Genomic DNA, 18,900 nt, shown 5'->3' with positions numbered 1-18,900 from the left:
TTTCTTTAAGTTATACTGTATGAGGTTTGTATTAATGGTACAACCTCAGTTCTATGAAAGCTGGGACAAGTAAAATTTAAATAGAAATAGAATGCAATGGTTTCAAAATGTAAAAAAATAAAAACATAATTTATTCACAATAGAAAATAGTAAACATATCAAACAATTAAACTGAAAAACTGTACATTTTCTTGGAGCCTATTGTATAGTGTTCAAAAAAGTAAAAAGTATTGAATGTCCCTTTTATTTTGTTTTCTTTATGAGAGGAATCTGTTGGCTGTCAGTTTAGGGCAGATGAGTTTGTCGCCCTCTTGTGGTGACACCTATAAACTGTAGAAATAACAATATTAAACTACCGCTGAGAACAGTAAAAATATAAACACATATAAAAAGATAAGACTTACATTAAATTCTTCTTGATAAGACAAAAGGATTATCGGTCTCAAACTGTTGTTGATATTTATTTTTTTTGTATTTAGTTGAGTGGTTTGGTCCGCTCCAGTATCTTGGTACGGTCCGTTGCCAAGGTGATCGTAGAAGCCGCCACGCCACGCCTGTCCTCAGCGCTGCGCTTTCTGCTCGATGTTGCTCTTCAAAACGTGAGTAAAACATACACGCTGTAGGCTGCGTTTTCAGTCCACCGCTTCGGGTGGGTACGGGCCGTGCAGGAGTCCTCAGCAATCCTAATAACAGTCCCTGCAGAGTCGCCCACCAGTTGCTGCTGCCACTAAGCAGAAGCCGCGGCCACAGTTAGCTCGACTAGCATTAGCTCTGCAGGCTGACAACTTTCGGACCAACTTTGCTAACTTGCGAGCATTCGGGAGCATTTTCATTGTTTTGTGCTACAACTAGAACAGCGTTCGCGGAAGAAATACTGTTATTTTAGCTTGCTTAGAGAGAGAGAACAAGACGAAACTCTACTAGGAGAAAAAAAAAAAACAACCCAGAAAAGTAACGTTTTGCTCTCCTCGTCAGACATTTTGAAAAGCTTATCCGCACCAGACAGCTTTTTAAATTCAGTAAGTGGTAATTATTGTATGACAGGCATTATCATGCTGCTAAAGGTACCCAAATGCAGAAAGCCAGAGAGGCTGGAGCCGCAGTCTTTAATGTTTCAACCAAATGTTTTATGATAACAAAGCTGCAGACATGCATCACTCATCAGCTGGAAGTTTTGCATAGCCCGAGGGGATGAACTGCGTGTCTCAGATGAAGTAGGCAGCGTCTATGACTGCAGCAGGTCTCGTCTTAACTTGACAGAGTTGTTCTACAGAGTTGTGTGTCTTCGCAGAGGAGCTGGAGGACAGGAGACATGGTCCTGGATGGATCCCAGTGAATGGTGCTGATGGAGTCTGAGTATCTCGGGCACATCTTTGCAAACCGAGCTGTGCTCTGTGAGGGACACCATGTAGGCCAGTCGCTGTTTGGAACCTCAGTTTTCTCTGCAGAGGAGACAGTTTCGCCCATAAACCTAATGTATAACCATGGATCATGAACAGGTAATTTTTCACATGGCACAGTTTGTGACACAGCAACAATAATAATAATAATAATAATAATAATAATATTCTCTGTTAATTGAGGTATCTGCTGGAGATTTAATTCTGTAGTCTTAAAGGTCCTTACTGCAATGTCATAAATACAGGTCAAAATGAAATTTATACAGTAAGAAACTAAATCCACACTATGTCCGTAAAAGAAAAATTTGGGAATTTGTGTGTTGTTTGTTTACATATGATAAACAGCCAAAGTGACTGAAAATAGGACAACAATAGCGATGTCCATGAAGGAGCCATATGGGATGGAGAAGTCTGATAATTTTGATGTATTGGTACTTATTTACACGCTTATTTGTTGACTTAAGTACACGGATACAAAGATAGGTGAAGTTGACATTTTTTAGTTTGCAATGAGTACCTTTAACTGTTTAAAGTAAGACAAAGGATGACAGGGAATATGTCCTACAATGATCCCCAACATTCGCCAGTGTTCAAAAAGGTGATTATACCTAATGTCTGGTCTTTCAGCCCTTTGTTCAGTCCTGTGTGAGTAAAATGCAAGAGGCACAAGTGACATGATACGTCGTCTGTGACAACGTGCTGCATGTTTCTGGAGCAGAGTCGGCTCCACCAGGAGTCAGAAGGCTGCATGGTTTCAGCTCATGTTACGAGCCCTATAAAGTACAGGAACAGGTGGTTAATGCTGCTTCGCCATTGTTTTGTTATGAGCTCGCAAAAAGATCGGGTTCGGTTTGACTCACATTCATAAAGTCAACCACACTGTTGGCAGACAGCAGATATATCAATTTGTTATAATTCTTTATGAAACAATACCTAATTGTAATTAGCAATCCTATTGCATTTTTAGGTTTAAAAAAACAACCTATATCCATGTATTCTGTTGAATGCTAAAACAGGAAGATTTCAGCCAGTCAGAATGTAGATTTTAATCAGATTTGAGACTAAATGTATTTTCACAAACTGCAGCTTCGCAGTGAATTTTAACCCCTCTTGAATAAATATGATGTTTGGTAACAAAACATTCAGATCCTCCTGCGTTTCGTCAGGTTAGGACGGAGCTGGACCAGATTTCGAAGCGGCTTCAGGAGAATGGTGTGCCTCCAGAGGCGAGCGTGGAGGAGCGGCAGCGACATCTGTGGCAACAGCTGCTCAGCGGCGAGGCGAAGCTTCAGTCAGCCACGCAGGACCTGCAGACTCTCCGCACCCAGCAGGCCAACGAAATGAAGGAGGTGAGACGTTTCTCTGGCGCTTCGGCGAAGCGGCTGCTGTAAACCCGTGTTCAGCCGTATGTCCTTCACGGTTCAGTGGAACGGTTGGGTCACACCGTTTACCCAATCGTGCAGTTTTTAAAAATGGTTTGCTGATCATAGCTGATAGAGGTTGTTTTTTTTTCAACTAACAGGTGGAAAGCTATGTTGCACATATCCGTGCGCTGCTGGAGGAGCGTGAGTGTCTGACTGCAGAGTATGAGAGAGACAACGAAGAGCTGCGACACGAACTTCACCAGATCAAACGTCAACAAGGTGAAGACGGGACATTATCACCGGTGTTAGCATTCTTGGCTTTGGCCTGTTTTGTCACGGTGTCATGAAGCGTAATCTTGATTCACATGTTGTTTTATACGGCTTCTGTATAAACCACTGATAAGGAAACTCCTTTTTTTTTTTTTTTTTTGTTCAGACTCTCAGGGTAAGGAGCTGGCTGAAATGTTGGCTCAGGAGGACCTGGGGGAGATCGGTCTGAGCACCCCCAGCGAGCAGGTGGCTTACCTGCTGGTGGAAAGAGCTACCCTGTTGGAGCGGCTGGAGGCTGCGGAGGGGAAACTGGAAAGCCAGAGCCTCGCTGGTAACTTGAAGGACTGCGACCACCAGGTAAAAAAAAACCCTAAATGTTCCAAATTTCAGTTCTTCAAAAGAATCAAGCAACACAAGTCTCCACTCTCAGCATAAAAGTTTGTGTATTACTGAATCGACCCTTCTTTGGTATCAATATCTGCCTCAGTAGATTGAGAAAAAAAAAGTTGTGCAAGTTTTGGATTGTAGCAAATGAAATTTTAACCCATTCCCCAAGCATATCCAACTCTTTAAGAGCTAACGCCAAGAAAATAAGTTCCTAACTCTGCATCTCCGAAACAACAGAGATGTTGAATTCTGTTCAAATCCAAATGTTTCATGTCACTGTTAATCTCCTTGTGGTCATTTTAAACTATTTTAGCTGGCTGAAGCTGCATATTATTGTTCCACCACTTCTGGGAAACAACTGATTGCTAAGATATGTCAAGTATTTAATGGAAGAAACCAGACCATGCAGAGTTCTCACAAAAGAAAAGACCTCCACGGTGCTGCTGTACAAACTATCAGTGCACTGAAGTCATGTTTCACAGTGAGCTGCAGGCAGTCAGGATTGTTTCTTTATAAATGGACTGTACTTATAAAGTGCCTTTCTAGCCAATCAGGCCACTCAAAGCGTTTTACAACACAATCTGTGTCCTCATTTACCCATCCCTGCACATCCACACAGCACTCTACAGCTCTGCAAAGCTCATCTGAATAAATCATTCTGTAGAGTCTAATCAGTGCTTTAGATCACATTCACACACAGATGGGACACATCAGAGGCTGTGAGGGGTTCAGTGTCTTGCCCAGGGACACTTCAACATGTGGCATACTGGTGGAATCAAACCTCCAACCGTCTCGCTGAAGGACGACCGCTCACTCTAACCCCTTTAGGTGTACTGCTTTCTGAAAAGTATTCTGAACAATAATTTTATTTGTAGTTTAACATGATTAAGGGGAAATGAAAGGTTTCAGCAGCACTGAGACCGAGGCAAACGGCTTCAGTTGTTATTGGGGACAATCTCGTTAGTCGTTGTAGGTCTGGTTTTTTAGCACAGTGTGTTTTAGTGATGTGCTCTGAGTTCTGAGTCACTGACCCTTTTCCTTGTGTTTTAGCACCAATATTAAGACATTTTGATGCAAAGAAATGTGTTGGTTGTTACAAAGTACGTAATTTCTGTGATCTATGCGTTGCCTGTAAGCCTAATTCTAATATGATGTTTATTTAAATGTAGACATTAGTGCAATTTAGAGTTTGAAATATCACCCACGTCCTTTTTATTCCTGTTCTGTTCCTTGTATTTGTCTTGTTTTCATAGTTATCTTCACATCATGATACAGCAGTTCAGCTTATTTTCCTGATTTGAACTGTCTCTGCAGGGCTCCTGTATCACTAACAATGAATGTGCAGTCATCACTCGCATTCAGTTTTTTTTAAATTAACCTTCATAGTTGCAATAAAGTGTAATGGTTAACAAACCAAAGTGCATACAGACACCATATAAATGTGGTTAAAAAAAGTTTTCATCGGTTTATGACACTTCAACAGGAGCACCTCCGCCACGTGATGGGAGAGGACCTACGGCAGCAGAGAGAGGACATGCAGAACACCATAGACGGCACGACAAAGGTGAGGTGATCTTCATTTCAACCAGTCGTCCACTCCGAATGACGTTTGGAAACAAAAACGCTCTAACTCAGTGTAAAAGGCCAGCTGGATCATCGTGCACACATTGGTTTTTCCCTCTCAGCAGTCTCCGTCCCAGAGTCCATGGAAGAAGCTGTTTGGTCTGCGCAGGTCTGGTCAGAGCAAACACAATGTGGCTCCTGTAGGTCTACACTTTACAGCTAATGCTAACTAGTTACTAACACTGGTGTTGGGATGAAAACCAAAAACAGGAGTCTCACCGGCTTGTTGCACAAAAACAGCGTAGCACATTAAAAAAACGATGACAGGGCATACGTTTCTGCATGGATATTATGATGCACACAACACGGATCACTTCAGTGCCCCAAACAGAAGGTTCCATCAGGAATCGTTGTTAAGATGCATAAGAAATAACAGCACCGTTCACATTATGTTTCTTGATAAGGTGCATGTCATACCTGTCTCACCTCTGACTTGACTTTATTTTCAAGATGAGCACAAAACAAACCCACCAAAGTGACAACAGCATGGGTATCCTCCCCCCCCCAGTTAGCTGAGCCTTAAATAACTGTTTCCCCTTGCTTCTCTTCAGGCCTGCAATGATGACAAACCTTAGCCTGAAAGTGCATGCCTCTCACAGCTGCATGTTGGCTCATTTTCATCTCCAGTCTTCTCTTTTATTTTTCTTCTTTTGCTGTTCTTCTCCCACATTAACCGTGCATGCCTCTTTGTTTTTAACAATCAGGCCTACAGCGAGGACATTTCCAGGGATCGAAATGAGCGGCAGCGGCTGGAGCGAGACCTGGAGGAGGCGTCCAGGAGGCTGGCGATGGCTCATCAGGATATCCGCAGACTCACCAACGAGTTGGATGAAGCCAAAAACAACAATCAAAACACTAGTGGTATGTTGCAACGACTTGCAGCGTGTAATCATAGACTTATGTTCAGTATGCCGTATTTACCTTTGGACACTTTTATAGTTTTGGTTTACATGAGCATTGTAACATACCTTATTATGACTGCACAGCTTTCTGTGTCCATCCTTTAAACTGTTCCAACATCTGTCCTTGTTGCTCCTTATTTAACAATTAGAAATACGTTATTACGGTCAGCCATAAAAACTAGTCAGCAGCATTATGAGATCAAAAGCAACAGCAGGAAACATATTCAGTAATTTTAGTGATTAAAATATTTTCATAATCCCAGGATGTGAGCTTCAGGGAACAGTCCAAGAATTGGAGAACCTGAAGAAGGAAGTGGACAAACTGAAACACGGCGGTAAGTTACAGATATTTATTTATTGATTCATTAGAACAAGTGGCTTTGGAAGGTGTGCATATATATATATATATATATATATATATATTAACCAGAATGAACTTAGAAACCAGGTGGCTTGGTTCTCTTTTTGTTTTCTGTTTTGACAGTCTTTGGATCGGTGCAGACTGAAGTTATTTTTTCCAGAACAACTCTTTGAATTTGGCTTCTTTCTTTGTCTGCTCCGTGTTTGTGCGGTTTTGCAGAAACTTGAATCTCTTGTAGTTTTTTTCCAACCACACAGTGACAGTCTTTAAAAGAACGTGTGGGATCTGAGATGTAGGCAGCTTTCGCTTGTGCTTTTACAGTCAAGATCAGCTGTGGCTGTCCGGCACAGACGTTTTCAGAGCTTTTTCACTGTGCCTCTTTGTGTAGGAACATTTCAAAGCTGTCTGATTAAATCTGTGGGTTTTATCTCTTTTCGGGTTCACGGTAACTTTCAACCCATTGGTAGTTTTATTCACAACCCACTTGTAAAGTAATCACAAAAAGAAACCCCCCCCAAAAAACCCAACCTGTCTTTTATATAAAGCTTTCAATGGGTGTTTCTATTTGAAAGCTGGTGATTGTTATTGTTTTTGAGCTAGCTTTGCAAGAGCATTTTAGAAATTGGAGCTAAAAGGGAAAACTAGACCAAACATAAAAGAAACATAAAGTATAAATTGGTAATGTCAGATGTCTGTTCACAGATGTGATGAAGCTGCAGCAAGCCAAAGAGCAAAATGACCGCCTGGATGCTGAGAACAGGACTCTCCGCGAGAAAGTTCACATCGTAGAGTCAGAGAAAAGAAATCTCCTGGATCGGGTTGGCACAGGCTCATTTACTGATTTATTGTTAAAGTAAAAACTCACAAAGGTCGTTGCCATAGTTTAGCTTTGTGTGCTGTTGTGTGTGTTTAGCTGACAAAATATGATTCGGCCAGAGAGGATCTGAGGGACAAGAACAGTGAACCGGAAAACAGTGTGCCAGGCCAGGACAAGGCTCAGATCCACAAACGGTAAATCCTCTGCATTTCAGAATCTGACGCGTTTGTGTTGATTTTAATCATGGTTTCATCACGGTTAGGTGTCAGGAGGCAGTGGAAGATGGACTGGTTCAGGTGAGAGAGCTGCAACGGCAGCTCCAGCGGCTGCGGAAGGAGCAGGAGGAGCTGGAGGAAAGGAATGAGGAGCTGGAGGCCCTGCTGGGGGAGGCTCAAAATACCAGCAAGGAGGAGAGGCACCGTCATGAGGGAGAACTGGAGGGACTGCACAGAAGGGTAATGAGCAGAGCTTAGTTCTTCCTCAGCACTGGTTCTAAATGAGACATCATTTTAACACTAGCTTCATGAAGACACAAAATCATTCATTTTCATATCAGTTCTGCAATCGTTTTAATGGTTGAATCTGCAGATCAGAAGCCTGGAGGCAGAGCTGAAAAAGCAGGACACCCAAGAAAAACTGTTGAAGAATGGCGAGGACGTTAAACCCGCCGAGTCCTACTTGCAGTTGGTAGGAAATTACTCCTGTTTCAGTTTTCGTAATGTTTCCTTCGATGATGTCACTGTCAACAAGAGTGCTCTGGCTTCACCTCAGAGTTGGTGACAAATCGTTTGTGACTCATATAGAAAGTTAAATGTCAGTGTTTAAATAGAAACGTGGAAATGCACAGCGCTCTCCTGTAACCCTGCGTACAGCACCTCAGGGACAGCACCCAGGAAAGAATGGCTCTGCTGGATGCCCGCCTGACTGAGGAGAAGGAGTGGAGGAAACAGCTGGAGATGGACCTCAGTGCTGCTCAGACTGCACTCAAAAAGGACAAAGAAGTAAGAATACAAAGCATTTCATATGTCTGCATGAAAAAGGGGTGAAGCAACAGTTGTAAAAGTGTATAAATGTCTGTTTATAGTTTAAAAATACAAATGCAGATTACTGAATTTGTGGAGCGTTCGCATTTAATAGGTTTGTGATCGCTCTGTTATTTTCTTTATTAGACATTTGTTTGTTTAAAATATATATATAATATTCAAGCTGAACTGTAAAGCATTCCAGGACTGAATGTAAAATGTTTGTTTTGATTTGAACCTAAAAATGGAATTATCAGTGTCAACACATCCTTCAAATAACTTAACATTTGTGTAATTAAAAAATTCTCTCCTCCCAAGGCTTTGCAGATCGGTGAGCGGGAGCTAAAGAAACTCAGACTTGAGGTCAGCGGCCTTCAGACCGAATGCCAGCAGGGGAAAACGCTCATTAAAAGCCTGACTCAAGTAAAGGGAGAAAAAGCAGTTTTAGAAGAAAAGGTTTGTTCGGTTTACGTCTCAGTTTCTTGTCTGCTAGCGTGAGTTGAAATCAGATGATTTATTACCGTGAGGTTCCTTGACATCGGTGTTCTGCCTTTAACTCCGTGCTTTTTAGGTGGCCCAGATGGAGCGCGCCCACGGCAGGCTCCAGGCCGACCTGGAGCGCTGCAGAGACAGTAACCAGACGCAGATAGACTTCAGGGAAAACAGGTTCCACTCTGAGCAGCAGCAGGAACACACTGACCGCCTGGCAGCTGAACTCAGCAGCCTCCAGACGGCACACAACGCTCTGAGGTTGGTTTCAGTCCAGACTTTACAATAAAATGTATTATTACTGAATTAGAGCAGTCTACGGGTACAAGCGATTAACGCTGTTGCAACAAGTACCTCGATTTGTTTTTATGACCTGAGGCACGATAGGACTGTGACGCTGAAGCTTGCCTACTTTGCATATGTGTGTGCACATTTTCCAGGGATGAGATGGCCTCAGAACGACTGAAGACGGCTGAACTTCAAGCCGAGCTGAGCTCCACCGTTCAGCAGAAGCTAGCAGCTGAAGGGGAAAGGGAGAGACTGGAGCTCGAGGTGCAGCGTCTTAATAAGCTGCTTCTGTGGCATCAGGAGCAGCTCTCCTCTGCGAAGGAAGCCCTGAGTCGCAGCCAGAAGCCAGATCTGCAAACGGCCAGCACCGAATCAAGGCTCAGTCCTGTGCAGAACGCCAAGTCTGAGGGTTTGGCTCAGGTAACTTTCCACACCTGTAAGAGGTATTGCATGATTTGTTTAAAGGTTTTTGTTCGATGTTGAGCAACTAGGGCAAGACGGTGAAGAAAGTCTCCGTCAGAGTTAGGCTCTGGGAGACATTAGGGAAATGAATTTCCTCTTCTACTGTCTCATGCAGTTTTTCATGTCCACGTGTGTGATGTCCGCAGCTTTCATCTTCGAAGAAAGAGCTGAATCGTCTTCAGAATAAGCTGGAGGAGGAGCGGCAGCTGGCCTCTCAGCATCAAATGGGGCTTCAGGCTCAGCTTAATGAAGCCCAGGCACATATCAAGGTAATAACAACACGTTCTAGCCTTCCTCGGATAGCTGAGTTTAAGCTCTCTAATATAAATCATCTCTTTGGCGTTCTGTGAGTTTGAAATTTAGTTTTATTATAGTTAGATTTTATATTGTTGCATCTGCCCGAGCCCTTTAACCAATTTAACCAACACACAACTGGATTAATAGTTTCAAAAAGACACCCCACTGATTAGAATACCATCTTTGTTTAAATTAGGCAGGGTGCCTTGAATTATCTCAGTGATTCACAGCAGCGTGATTCTGATCGCCCCAACACTGACTTTTATTTTCATCCTCAGTCCCAAGATTCACTGCTGAGCCAAAAGACAGAAGAGGCGAAACAGATGAAACAGGACGTGCAGAGGGCTCAGAGCCTGTTTACTTCAGCTGAGAGAGAGCTGCGCTACGAGAAGGAGAAGAACACGGATCTGAAGAGACACAACACGCTGCTGGAGCAGGAAAAACTCAAAGTGGGTATTTAACCCTTTTAGCACCGTAATAACAGATAGACTTATAAACACCTGGCCTTTCTTGTCTATAACTGTGTCAAAAAATGCCCTATGTGTAAATAATTTACACCCTTTTTCCAGGAGAAGTAGAACTTTCAGGATCTGTCAAGTATTTACCATTCCTATGGAATTAAATCCCTAAAATTGTGTTTATAAGAAGAAAAGGACAAAAACTATTTATAATTCCTTGAAACGTTTACAGCTTTCAGGGGCAGTTCGAATGAGTAGCGAGGAGTTCAGTAATTTGAAACACACATGCCTTGCTGTGTCACTGTGATCCCCGTGGTTTTAAAAGGGTTAATTATAGCACGTTTGGAACTTCCTGACTGCATCTGACGTTTATCAGATACTCATTCTGTTAGTCACCCAGTCTTTTAAATGCTAATCATGATGAAACTTCAACAAGGAAGACATTCACGCTGCGTCCACGAGAGTGCAAAAGTCTCAAACACAACATCATTTCTTTATAAGTTGCTTTTAAGGGTTTGGACTTTCCTGTACCTTTTTTTTTTTTAAATGTTTTCCAGGCTTTCTAGGGGTCTTTTAATATATTTTTCTTGAGAAATTGGCCACTTTTTACTATTTTTGAACCCAGTTCTTGTACCTAATCAGTCACAAAGTACTGTCATTTTGTTTATTATACCATTTAACACCAACTTATGAACCACTGAAACATAAAAACGCACCTAATTCAACCTGTTTTTGTAAATTGCTGCACGTTTTCTTTCTTCCAGTCAATACATCAAGAAACGTACGCTGGCTTAAGACTTTTGCACAGTGCTGCCTGTACGTTTTTCCCAGCGAGAGTGCTCTTATTTATTTTATTTTTAATGTGTTTCCTTCAGCTTTGTGCAGAACTGAAGCAGACCCAGGTGAAGCTGGCCCAGGCGGAGCAGAAAGTCCAAAGCCAGGCCGCTGAGTGCGAACGGCAGCAGCAGAAACTCAGAGAGCTGGAGCTGGAGCTGGCACGCAGCAGCTCGCGCCACGGCGCCGCCGCCGGCCTGCAGGAGGAGTTACAGGCAGAGAGGGTACGCCTCGTCGCCGCTGACAAGAAGGCAAGTGCTGCCACGAGTCGGCCCCGTTCTCCGCCCTCAGTTTCTGCTTGAACAGCGTCATTTGTTTGGATGAAACTGTCAGAAAGTAACCATCTGATGCACGACTACAACTAGACAACTTCAGGAGTCAGGCCAAATCAAGATGGCTGCCACAGTTAATCAACGTCAGCGGAACTCAGTCAGTTTGATGAGCTCAGTATGAAACTCTGGCATGAAAGTTGGCAGGTGATATGGGTTCTTTTAAGGAATTCCAGGCCTTTAATTAATATTTTTGTTTGTTTTTGTAATGAGTCATCACCTGAGCTTGGTAACACCAAAGATCAGACTGACTCATTATCATAGGTTGCCCATTTCAGCTTCAGTGACTTCAGTTCCCACAGAGAGACAGTCTAAGTTGCCCCTGTCATAAAGACCATATTTATTTTTCTTCTTCTTTGGCTTCTGCTTATTAGTAAAATATTTATACGTCATACTGAGCCCTTAATGAGATATACTGCTTGTGACCTAATCTGTCCTCGACCCCTAATGAAGTTAATCCTTATCTGAATATCAAGCTGCAGGGTGAACATTTGCCCTTAAGCCTGAAAAGAAACGTCACAGTAGAGAGGATGGAAAACACTTTCTCCCAGCATATATATGAAACGGATGAGGGTTCGAGAGGTCCTGTTTGTTTGCCTCTCTGACTGAAGCCTGTGGTTCTGCTGTGATGGAAGGTGTTGGAGCTGCAGCAGCAGCTGAAGAATGCCCAGCACCAGCTGCGGATAGAGGAAGCTCGGGCCGGCGAGAGCAGCCGGCTGGAGAGGGACAGCAGGGACCTGTCCGACAGCTTGTCTTCGCTGAGAGCCCAGCAGCAGGAGGAGCACATCACCAGGTGAAGTGTCCCGCAGCTTTTGTTATCTGCAAGGCATCCCTCATTATTTTTTACATTTTTTTCCAAACCTTTCTTCCCTCAGGAAGCTGTTAGAGCAGCGTGAAGAGGAGCTGCAGCAGCAGGTGCGCTCTCTGAGGCTGAAGGAGACGTCTCTGAACCGGACAAACACAGAGCTCAGCCACCGTGTCCAACAGCTGGACACTCGTCTGTCCATCCTGGAGGCTGAGCTGAACAAGACAAGAGAGGAGGTGAGGAACGGTGTGCAGCAGATCCTCAGATGCTGTTGATATGGTGTGGTTTTACAACTGGACATTCATTTCAAATTTTGCTTCAATGTGACATCACCTGCTTGTTTCTCAACATGACAAAGCTTTTATTGAAACGTTTGCAGTCAGAGTTGTTGTTATTTCTTTAATAAATGTGCACGTTGTTTGTACATTCTTTGAGACCCGTCACGTTTAATCAGTTGCTGCAAATCAGGATTCAGCAATCAGGATAATAAAATCCTGTGCCTGAACAAGCAGTCTTTCTGTTTCTGAATGTGCTCTCAAGGCAAAAAACAGCCAGATGTCAAACCACAAACTGCATGAGGAGCTGGTGGCCAGTCAGCAGGAGCGTGAAAGGCTGCAGGAGGAGCTGCAGCAGGTTCTCCTGCAACTAGATGCCCACGTCAGGTCAGACATTTCCAACCCTTCGTCTTAGCGAATAAACTCAGATCAGTCACACAAACCTCTGTCGTTTTCTTGTCTTTTTGTCTTCTGATCCGGGAACCAGGAAGTACAACAACAAACAGAGTCAGCACAGGAGCAAGCTGCATCAGGCCAAGCAGATTTTTCTTAAAGCCACGGCTCAGAGGGACTCGACCATCCAGAAACTAGAGAACGACCTGCTGCTGGCCTCCAGTCTCTCCCACAAGGTCTCCCGCTCACGGCCCATCATCCCGCCCGAGTCCCTTCAGCTCCAAATATCTCTCAAGCGATGTTTTCTAAAGCCGTCCAGTTTTGATGCGTTTCTTTGTCTCGTCTCATCCCTGGTGGCTTTCAGGAGAAGGAGCGGATCAATACGGTGATGATGGAGAACGAGAAGCTGCTGGAGGAAAAAAGGGAGCTGCTGCGGAAGATAAGCGAGGCAGAAGAAATGGGCAGCAAAGGCATGAGGACCGCCTCTACAGTCCAGCACAGGTACCCTGATGAGCCACTTCACACACACACACACACTTTTACTTTTACTTATTTATGAAGCGGTAAACATGAACAACACGGTAAAGAAAAATAAAATAAAAACTAATTGATTTCAAAGCTCATAACTAAAACCTGTAACATAAAGTGGTCTTGTTCTGCCACATGTTGACAACAGAAGAACATTTTCTGTTATAATCAGAAATATTCCTATGTGTCGATGAAGCACAAAGAAAAAGTCCCTCTTTGTTCACTAAACTCATACATTTAATTTAATTTAATTTAATTTATTGTATAGTCAAAGAGGTTACTACTGCCCACTGAATGACTTCTGAATCTTTGTCTTTCGGTTTAAATTCAACCATTCAGGCTTTTGCTCCTTTTGACCTCTAAGACGCATCATCTGACCCCTCTGGACAAACGTTTATTCATTATTATCAGAAATAAGGGTGTCTCTTTCTACCTTAAAGACATATTTTAAAGCCAATCAGAACCTCATTTCTTCTAAAAGATGCAGACTTGAAGAACCATCAGTTTCTTACTCAGCTCAGTTTAGAGTGAAGTATCTCACTTATGAGTCTTTTATTTGTTAAATGAATAGTTGTGAATTTTTAGTCACGTTCACTGTCATCGTCATCACAGGAAAATATTTTGTGTTTGTCCTGTAATGTCAACTTCTGAGCGGAAACACGAATCTCTTCCAGGGTTAACGTCTTAGAGGTGGAAAACAGGCAGCTACAGGACAGAACCTTGAAGCTCTCCAACCAGGTCAGCTCCTTAGAACGAGCTCTGAGGAACGTCGAGTCCTTCTACAGTCTGGAGGTAGGGAGCTTCCCACGTTTCCGTCTTTGGGTGTTTGTTCTCCACAAATTTAAGCATTTGGCAGAAACTGGTTCAAGAGGAAGTTGGCGTGATTTTTAAAGATACAAACAGCTTTATCACTTCTTTGAAGGCAGAAATTCAAACGTGTGTTTAATATAAGAGTGTTTGTGTCACATTTTGAACAGAATGCCAAGAAAGCGGTGACCTCGGATGGGCTCTCTGAGAGCTTCCTGCATGCGTCAACACTGAGGTAAGGTGTTCTGAGACAAAGAAAGGGTAAAATATGGAACAAAAAGGTCTTCATAAGACGCTTGAAAGAGTCGGTCAGTAGTGTACTGATGTTCCTCATTGTTTCTTTTAAACATGTCTGTAAATCTGACACATAGTGACGTGAATGGACAGTAAACCCAGTGAGGTATACGGCTAATATTTTCTCACAGTGTGTGTAAAACAAAACACCGGTGGGTGGAAGCAGCTTTTTTTTCTGCATGTGTAAGCTCAGAACAGCATCATAACTTTAGGAGTTTATTTGCATTCGAAGAACAGATCCGGATCGGGATCAGGTCCCGTCGGGATCAGCTTCAGGGAAAAGTCGCTGTTTGTTACATAAAAAAAGTTGGTAGAAATCAAACCATGGAGAATGCAGACCATGTATTCAGTGATTGATTCTGATCCTTCTGAGCTGCTTGTGTGTGACCGAGTGCTGCCATCAGGTCCGGCCTCGTCGCTTTGGGGCTTAAATGTTTAAACAAAACATTCGTTCACGTTCGTTCCGCGGTGACCTAATGCCGGGCAATTTTTCAGTCTGACCTCAGGCTTCTGCGACCGCGCGGGCATCCTGGACACGATCTGTCGGGCCAAGGTGACCAAGCGTGTGATGCTGGACAGCACGAGCGCGGCGTCGGCCTCCACGCAGCAGCCGCCTGAGCAGGGGTACCTGAACCTCACATCCCCGATGGTTACCCCAATCTCCACGCGAGCCGCAGAGGAGAGCCCCAGCGAGAGCGGCCAGGTCTGAGGGCGCTCGCACTCCGGCCGCCAGTATTTGCCAGCGAGTCTGCCGCTTCCCCTGCAGACAGAAATCTGAATGAAGTAATAATAAATGGACCGCACACGCCTAAAGTCAGTAATAATGAAAGATGGCTTCCTGAGTTCTGCTCAGGGTTGGATTTTGGTTCTCCAGTACTGTATTTTCATCCCAGTCCTTCTGAAAAATGCACGTGTCAATCAAATGTACTTTTTAGAAAAAACATTTTTAACATTATATATTTAACGGACTCCTCGTTTTTTTGTCAGGAAGCACAGATGCGAGTCCACCTGGGTGTTTGTTTAAAACTCAATCAGAATGACTGAAAAACGACTTCAATGATGTAAATGTCTAAAACCTTCTTCTGAGGGTCGTTTTAATGAATCCTGTTTAACCTAAGCACTTTATAACTCGTGTGTTTTTTACACTAAAGCTGTTTACATGAGAGAATGTGTCGCGACTGAACGCAGCAGGATGTCAGCGCCCAGTTAGACTGAATCTGTGCCGTGTTTTAATGCCTTCCAGTGCCTGCAGTATTCGGTTTTATGTTTGAAATGTAATCAGCAGCTTTACCTGTTCATACTGATACCATATCTAAGATTGTTACTTTTAATGGGCCCATTCGTGTCTGTCATTTCCCAAAACATCCGGAAAATACACTGAACTATACGCTCACAGCACAACTTTAAGTCCCCCCCCCCCCGTTAGTTTTTTAAAAATTTATTTTTGTCTAAAAGGATTCTTCCAGCGAACTGTAGCCCCAGAGACATGTCTGCTGTTTACATCGCAATAAACTCACAGCTAGGTGTGAAAACGATGACGATGATGTTATTTACAAGTTCGGAACCAAATATGGACCTAGAAGTTCAAAGTGTCGGCTTTAGTTTGAGAATATCTGCAACAAAATTAGAACGAGGGTTTAAGAACGACACCTTGAATCTGGAGGACTCTTAAGTTACTTTTTACGTTAATAAAACAGAAGATAGTTATTTAAACTATTTTATAACCAATGATGAGTACTTAAATGGAGTAGATTGGAAGTTTTCGTGGGGATGATTTGCTCCTCGTGGTGGAGCTGGTTAGGAAAGTTGCAGGTTTGACTCTGGGCTGGTTTGGACCGGTACCACCGGTTTTAGACGTGTTCTTGCTTTAAAACACCTGGTTTAAATGGACGACTCGTGGACCTGCTTCTGGAGAATCTGATGATTTGGTGAGGAGGTGATTAAACGGTTTGAATCAGGTGTGTTGGAGCAGAAACACCTTAAACTTCCAGGACGGTGGAGCCTTGACAGCCCTGCTCTCACTGCATCGAATCACGTTGCCCGTCCGGTTTAAAGGTGTAATTCCTGACTCTTTTCTCTAATATTTAAGTGGATATCCTGAAATTATAGCCGCACTTTAGGCCCGTAGGGAAAAACAGGAAAAATGTCCCGGTGTCCATGTCCGTCCATGCCCAACAGCGACCCGATGTTAGTTTTTACTGAAAGGAATCAGTCATGTGCCTGAAACGAAGCTGCTGCAGGAAAACTTTTACTGACCAGAAGGTTTATTCGAAAGGAAACTTGTTTTTGTATGAGAAGATTTTGAAAAAGAAAAACTATTTTCATAAATAAAAGGTACTAAACATAGATATGCTTGTTTGTTTCTCATTTACCCTGATAGTTTCCAGCTCAAATCAAGAAACTGGATAGTTTATAACAGTCTGTTTATTAAACAAGGTAAAGATACAAAGCTTTTTTTTTTCTTTCCCCCCCCCCCATTTCTTTTTAAACATTGATTACCTTAGTTGGACTTCTCAGTCTTGGCTGTGCATATTTAGTCGTCTAGAAACTGTATATGAAACATCAATGCAAGACAGAAAAAAGTGTAATAATCCTACAGAATATCTTTTTTTTTGTTGTTTTTTTTATATATATAGAGAGAGAACATGGTTTAAACAATTATACAGGTTACAGCTCAAGAACTCCATGCGGATTAAACAAAATAAAAGTGTTTACACGACTGAATACTGCAGAACACAATACAGAGTCATGGAGCTGGGATGATAAAACAGTTAAGGCGTACATGTAAATAAACTGATATAAAACATGGATATTAAGAACGTACAGGCAGACTAAAATAATTACAGTGGAAATTAATATAAGAACTTTTACAAAAAAAGCCGAACAGAAACAAAAGAAACAAACAGGTTGCTGGAGATGCAGAGACGGGTGCCAGGAATGAGAACGGCGGTCCGCAGCACAGCAACACGCACGTCTGTCCGTGATCTCAGAAAGAAGAGGCAGGGTCTGTTGTTTGGAGTGAATGTCCGTTGTTTCCAGGCCGAGCGGCCCCAGTAATAGGTTTTTTAATTCTTTTCTTTTTTTTTCTTGAAAACATACTATATACTGTATACGTATTTTTTACATTATTCTCAGTTCCATCTCAAAACCTCCCGTCGAGCCGCAGCACCTTTTCTTGACGTACCCCCCGGGGAGAGCGCAGGGTACCCCTAGAAGTACCATTCAGAGGTTACAGTTACAGTAAAAATACAACAAACAATACTGTGTACATTAAAAAAAATAATACTAAAGAGAAAAACAAACCAAAAAAAAGGCTGAGGATTCACCTCGGCAAACACTCATAATCCTACTGATTTATACTGCAGTTTATTCCAAATGGGTAAAGCTTATTAGAGATTAAAATTAAAAATTAAAAACTGGGTTAGAGAAACTGTACAAGAACTTCACATTTTGGTCCAGTGGCAGGATTTTAAATCCCCCACTCACGAGTAAATGTTTTTTTTTTTATTATTATTTTAGCTGTATTTTGACCTTTAAAGGAAAAAAAAAACAAAAAAATGAAGAAGTGAAAAAGAGCTGGCAGCGAAACGTGAGACAGTTTCTAATTCATAGAAAGAAATGACGAGCTAATAAAAACCTCAAACCTCGACGGTTCTTATATGGCACTGATCACTCGGCTGAAGGAAAAATGAGTGTTTAATGCGACCGGCACAGTCATGGAAGTGTCTCAAACGTGGAGTGAAAGGTTTTTAACTTAAAAAAACAAAAACAAAAACAAATTTCTTATCTTTAGTTTTGCTTCGTGGAGCCAATAATGCAGCCTCTTTCATACAATCATAAAACGTTTTAATTGTCATCGAGCGATTGCCTTTTATCAAATTTAGGTGAACTTGTGCAGAAATGGAAAGAGAAACAAACAAACAAAAAAAAAAAAGCCACGCGCAAAACTTATTTGTACTTTTAGCTGCCACAAGTAATGCCCTTTGGCATTTTCCATCCGACACGATTGAAATCACTTGAGCCAAAAACCACGGGGCCAAAAAAAAGTGCTTTAGGATTTTCTCTTTGGATGCGTCTGAAATACACCCAGCAAACTTTCATTTATTTGTTCTGCGTTTCTCTCAACTCTTTTTTCGGGGCAAATATACCAGCTGGTGTGTTTTGGAAACCCATTAAATGGAAAAGAAAGACGAAGAAAAGACCTAAAGTAAAGAAAAGGAAAACATGTAATGATCTAAAACATTGATGACCAACGCATCCAACGGCGTACACTGATGCTTACAAAAGTGCTTCTCGAATCTGACGCCGGACATTCTCGTTGCCACTGGATAGCATCGAGCTGCACTGTTACATTCACAAAGATGCGGCTGCGCTCGCGCATGGCAGGCGACCCCGCTTTCTGAATCTAACACTTATGTCAGCCGTCGTAATGGTGTCCTACTGTGAGTCTGATGGAGATGGCCGGAGGTGCCGGAGGAGGAGGAGGAGGAGGAGG

General features: G+C 42.6%; 2 protein-coding genes across 13 annotated transcripts in view; one reads left to right on the top strand and one right to left on the bottom strand.

The window, feature by feature from the left end:
• Nucleotides 1-512: 512 nt before the first annotated feature.
• ccdc30 (coiled-coil domain containing 30) lies at nucleotides 513-16,751 on the top strand. 6 transcript variants are annotated; one of them, XM_025006285.2, is made up of 28 exons: nucleotides 513-599; nucleotides 1,292-1,499; nucleotides 2,572-2,749; nucleotides 2,923-3,043; nucleotides 3,201-3,391; nucleotides 4,905-4,985; nucleotides 5,107-5,184; nucleotides 5,749-5,905; nucleotides 6,210-6,281; nucleotides 7,010-7,125; nucleotides 7,221-7,318; nucleotides 7,387-7,579; nucleotides 7,713-7,811; nucleotides 7,997-8,125; nucleotides 8,465-8,602; nucleotides 8,718-8,896; nucleotides 9,076-9,343; nucleotides 9,532-9,654; nucleotides 9,961-10,131; nucleotides 11,016-11,225; nucleotides 11,939-12,096; nucleotides 12,179-12,344; nucleotides 12,649-12,770; nucleotides 12,871-13,012; nucleotides 13,141-13,277; nucleotides 13,979-14,096; nucleotides 14,282-14,346; nucleotides 14,901-16,751. In XM_025006285.2, the coding sequence occupies exons 2-28, from the start codon at nucleotides 1,492-1,494 to the stop codon at nucleotides 15,112-15,114; spliced, it is 3,732 nt and encodes a 1,243-aa protein (XP_024862053.1). In that variant the 5' UTR covers nucleotides 513-599; nucleotides 1,292-1,491; the 3' UTR covers nucleotides 15,115-16,751. The 6 variants fall into 6 exon arrangements, with proteins under 6 accessions (XP_024862053.1, XP_017273037.1, XP_017273036.1 ...); XM_017417548.3 differs by having other exon boundaries at nucleotides 2,567-2,749; nucleotides 5,110-5,184; XM_017417547.3 differs by having other exon boundaries at nucleotides 2,567-2,749.
• Nucleotides 16,752-17,023: 272 nt separating this feature from the next.
• The window catches only part of znf362b (zinc finger protein 362b), a 12,767-nt gene continuing 10,890 nt past the window's right edge, over nucleotides 17,024-18,900 (bottom strand). For all 7 annotated transcript variants that reach the window (XM_037977136.1, XM_037977138.1, XM_037977137.1 and 4 more), the window contains one exon: nucleotides 17,024-18,900. The gene's annotated coding sequence lies outside the window, so the exon portion shown is untranslated.

Source organism: Kryptolebias marmoratus, linkage group LG8 (assembly GCF_001649575.2).
Source record: "Kryptolebias marmoratus isolate JLee-2015 linkage group LG8, ASM164957v2, whole genome shotgun sequence".
NCBI classification, from domain to species: domain Eukaryota; kingdom Metazoa; phylum Chordata; class Actinopteri; order Cyprinodontiformes; family Rivulidae; genus Kryptolebias; species Kryptolebias marmoratus.
Note: the sequence above shows the minus strand (reverse complement) of the source record. Positions and strands in the feature narration are given on the sequence as shown.

Bases quoted from the DNA above. Each gene is read 5' to 3' on its own strand.
- ccdc30 (XM_017417547.3), top strand. The intron at 8,897-9,075 runs GTTGGTTTCAGT...CACATTTTCCAG, and splicing joins ACGGCACACAACGCTCTGAG to GGATGAGATGGCCTCAGAAC. The intron at 10,132-11,015 runs GTGGGTATTTAA...TGTTTCCTTCAG, and splicing joins TGGAGCAGGAAAAACTCAAA to CTTTGTGCAGAACTGAAGCA.